The sequence below is a fragment of the Somniosus microcephalus genome, chromosome 6, assembly GCF_052327205.1.
Source record: "Somniosus microcephalus isolate GS21.2 chromosome 6, FLI_Smic_1.0, whole genome shotgun sequence".
NCBI classification, from domain to species: domain Eukaryota; kingdom Metazoa; phylum Chordata; class Chondrichthyes; order Squaliformes; family Somniosidae; genus Somniosus; species Somniosus microcephalus.
The window spans coordinates 280,410,582-280,415,093 of record NC_140992.1 but is presented as its reverse complement, the minus strand read 5'-3'; the positions used below and the strand labels follow the sequence as shown (position 1 = coordinate 280,415,093).

At 51.5% G+C, this 4,512-nt stretch overlaps 1 protein-coding gene across 2 annotated transcripts in view; it reads right to left on the bottom strand.

Moving 5' to 3' along the window:
• rhpn2 (rhophilin, Rho GTPase binding protein 2) overlaps positions 1-4,512 on the bottom strand; it is a 44,893-nt gene that overhangs the window by 3,225 nt on the left and 37,156 nt on the right. For both annotated transcript variants that reach the window (XM_085991918.1, XM_085991919.1), the window contains 2 exons: positions 4,156-4,302; positions 2,714-2,872 (listed from right to left, as the gene is read on the bottom strand). In XM_085991918.1, coding sequence (XP_085848044.1) covers positions 2,714-2,872; positions 4,156-4,302 — 306 coding nt within the window. The remainder of the gene's footprint in view (positions 1-2,713; positions 2,873-4,155; positions 4,303-4,512) is intronic.

Sequence of the window (4,512 nt, the reverse complement as noted above, 5' to 3'; positions counted from 1 at the left end):
GGGGGGGAAGAAAAGACTATTGGACGGGCCGCTTTTTGTTGGGTTCACTCTCCCGGTACCTCCTTCACACTGCCCGGCTCGGCCTGCAATCTCCTACCCAGGAGGGAACTCTGTGACCCTCTGCCCTGCTCACAGGGCAAGGCAGAGCTCCCGGACCACTCGGGTCATGTCGTGCGCACGACTTACGCTCCACAGAAAAACTCAGTTTTTAGAGGTTTTCGGAAGTGCGGATAAAGGATAGTCTACCTGTATATATTTTTTAAAATAAATAGGTAGCCGAGGGAGAGTTACAGGCTGCGATAAATATAGGACTGAAACTAGTCATTCTTAAACCTGAAAACAGGAATAAAGTTTAAAAATAATAATCCTCCCTGCTTGGGCCAATATTTAGTGAAGTTTCTGCTTCGGATCATTTCCCTAAAGTGTGGCTTCTTGGGGTTTCAGGGAGGAGAGGAAGGGTTAGAAGCGGATGCTATCACAGAGAAATGATCAGCCCTTTCCCAATCTGCTCAAACAGGTACAATCACGGTGCGAAAACACACTCTGCTTTTAATAGGAGCCCTCACTCCACACGAGGGACCTGCGAACATGCTCACCTGATCCCTGTGTACAGTAACACGTCTCAAAGAACTCAATTTGCATTACGGTTGGGAGAAAACCATGACACGGAACCAAAATAAAGGAGCAGGTGTGGAGCCGGAGGCCCTGAGATCACAAAGGCAGGGCCAGAAACAGCCAGCTGGTAACTCCCAGAGAGCCAGACGCCATGGTGGGAAGGACAGATCAGCCTTATCCAGCTCCCCTGCTGGGCCAGTGTTTAAACAGCCAGGTTCATGTCCAACCCCTCACCAGTCTATGGGCAAGTCACCCGATCTCAGCTGGGCAGCGATACACCTGGCCTCAGGTGTATGGGGGAGGAACTAGGTGCTCTGCTACCCAGTGATGAGCTGAAAATGCATGGACATTGGGACAGGATCAGGCTGAGCTGTGATGCTCCCCATGGTCCAATAACTTGTTGATGCGCGCTGACGGGACAGGAGGAGGCCATTCAGCCCCTCAAGCCTGTTCCCCCATTCAATCAGATCAGGGCTGATCTGTACCTCAGCTGTTGCTGCATACCCAATGTAGGAAGAGTGGTCACTGTGGTGACTGCAGCCAGTACCCCAGTGAGAGTCACGTCTTTTACTGGGGGGGGGGGGGGGGGGGCGGGGGGGTGAAAAAGAGGGATGGCAAGGGGCCATCTCAGTCAAGGAGCCCAGGGGCTAATCTGTATATGGTGATAGATGGAGCGTTCCCTCAGCGGCCCAGGTAAAGTGTTTGACTGTACTATAGAGGAGGCAGTGTACTATAGGAGGAGGACAGTGACAGCGTAACACAAAGAATTCGACCCAACACAATCGTCGCTAAGCAAAAGGAAAAATATCTGTCATATTGGGCAGAAACAACAAAAACCCAAAGCAAACTCAATTGCTACTTGGCCCTAAACAGACAATACAACATGGCTGATTACCTGACCATGGTAAAGGATAGCAAACTGAGAAAAACCTTGACAATGTACAGACTTAGTGAACATAGCCTGGCGATCGAAAAAGGTAGACACAGGCAGACCCGGCTACCAAGAGAGGACAGGATATGCTCTCACTGCAGTCAGGGAGTGGTGGAGACAGAGATGCACTTCCTCACAGCTTGTAGAAAATATCAGGGCATCAGGGAGAATTTCTACCCAAAATTCACAAAAATATGCCCGGAATTCAGAAATTTGAATGACGACCAAAAACTCCCATACCTACTAGGGGAAGAGAGAAATTGTGTAACACTAGCGGCACACTATGTTACAGCTTGCCATAAACAGAGGGACAACCACTAAATATAAGAAAAGAGTATATACAAATTATATGAAAGTATATTTATACACTCAGGGATATATCTGTTTATACACTGTATGGATGGATAGATCTGTATTTTTGTGTACAAACATGAATGTTTTCGATGCTTTGGCTACATAAGATGTAACTTGTCATGCCTATAAAGCAATTTGAATTGAATTGAATTGAATCAGGTTTTCAGTATAAAAGAGATACTCCCTCCCTTCCTCCCCTCGTCGCCCCTTCCTTAAAGCAATGATTGCTTGCTGGACATTCCCACAGGAGCCAGAAGCACTCCACTCACTACCTGGCTCGGACGGTCAGACGTGCCGTGCAGAGTAAATCAACCAGAGAGCATCGAGGCCGAGTGCAGTCTGATCCTTACTCCGCCCACACACTGACGCTGATCAGGAGCGAGGACCTTGGCTGGATTTCTGCTCTCCGCCCCCCCCTCCCCAGGGCACCGAGACCCGCCCGCCCCCCTCCCCGGGGCACCGAGAGACTGCCCGCCCCCCTCCCCGGGGCACCGAGGACCGCCCGCCCCCCTCCCCAGGGCACCGAGATCGCCTGCCCCCCTCCCCCGGGGCGCCAAGACCGCCCGCCCCCGCCCCCCTCCCCGGTGCACCGAGACCACCCGCCCCCGGGCACCGAGACCCCCCGGGCACCGAGACCCCCCCCGCCCCAGCTACGCCGCACAGCCAGAGGGTCCGAATCTGGTCTGCTTGACGCAGTTGCTCACTCGGGTATTGACCAGAGCAATTGGTGGCGCCAATAACGTGCATCAACTCCATTCCATTCGGTTTAATAATCTCCCGTGTGCAGTCCCAATGCCCCACATTCCCGCTCACCATCTGCACAATCTCCAGGCCTTGAGGGCTGATGACCTGAATGTCCAGCCCATCCGCCGGCATCTCCTTCAGTATCTTCATCACCTCACTCACCGAGCTCCATTTACAGTCTTTCCCTGCGACTGACACAAGGATATCTCCATCCCTCAGCCCCGACCCCTGAATGGAGAGAGAGAGAGAGAGAGTCAGGACTCCTTCACAAACTGCTACATCAACCCCTCAACACACACCAGGATTGACTTAGGGATAGGAGAGGAGGGGAAGGAGAAAAGAAGGGGTTGGAATGTCGGAATATGTAATAAAAGGTCACAGAAACTGCAGGCGGGGATCTCTCTGCTCACCCACTGGATCCTCGGGCACAGTTAGACTCCCGAACCTTACCCTCGAGGCCAGCGTTCCCTCTAAGCTGCCCAGCACTCTGCAGCTTACCAGCCTTTTAAATAGGAAAAACCGCACATGCTGAATTTTGAAGGGGCCGCGCACCCAAAAAAAATGAAAGGGAACATTGCTCGTGGCCATTCTTCCCAAGTCAGACCACAGAGCACTGTGTGCAGTTCTGGTTACCATATTATAAAAAGGATAAAGAGGCACTGGAGAGGGTGCAGAGAATATTTACAAGGATGATGATACCAGAAATGCGAGGGTATACATATCAGGAAAGGATGAACAGGCTGGGTCTCTTTTCTCTTGAAAAAAGGCTGAGGGGTGACCTAATAGAGGTCTTTAAAATTATGAAAGGTTTTGATAAGTGGAAACATTCTCTCTGTATCCACTCTGTGGGGAAGAGCATAACTAGAGGCCATCAATATAAGATAGTCACCAAGAAATCCAATAGGGAATTCAGAAGAAACTTCTTTACCCAGAGAGTGGTGAGAATGTGGAACTCGCTACCACAGGGAGTGGTTGAAGCGAATAGTATCGATGCATTTAAGGGGAGGCTGGACAAGCACGAGGGAGAAGGGAATAGAGGGTTACACTGATAGATTTAGATGAGGAAAGACGGGAGGAGGCTCGAGTGGAGCATAAACGCCGGCATGGACTGGTTGGGCCGAATGGCCTGTTTCTATGCTGTATATCCGATGTAATCCTATGTAAAGTGCAGGCGGGCGCGCCACTGGGACTGGGGGTCAAAGAGGGGCGAGTATCACAGCCAAGCCAGACTCTGCCCTCCTGCAACATCCACCCGCAGGCTGGAGGTCACCGGACAGTTAGCAGAGCGCCAGCTCTGGCGTGGTGATTACCCTCCCTGGTCCAGGGCCGCCAGGCAGAGTGCTACTAGTCAGCACAGACCAGCAGGTTTCATGGCACAGATATTCCGTCTGGTGCGGTTACAAGTGGAGGCGGAGGCGGGCGGGTGAAAAATAAAGTAAATGGCGAGTGACGTTTGCTCCCAAGCAACAGGTTTGGAGCAAATAAAGTTGAGGGTTTAACCATTTACTTACAGCAGCATGACTGGTCGGGTCCAAGCTGGTCACCTGCACGGCAGGCTCCTCCCGGAGTGTGAAGCCGTGATCCCGGTCACTTGGCATCAGGTGGATTTTACGAGGTGCTGTCCATTTCTGTTTGGCCGAGAACACACTGAGCGGGCCCTGAAAGAAAGAGTTCCAGACACCGAGTTTAACGACATGCCTGAGAAACTGATCCAGTAAAACTACTTAAATGCAAGTGCTGTTTGTGGGATCTTGCTATGCCAATGAGATCGTGACCAGTTGATATTTTTTTGGCTGTGCTGAAGGAGGAATGTTGGGCCCAAGACACCAGGGGGACTCACAAGCTCCTCTTCCAATAGGAGAGCCAAT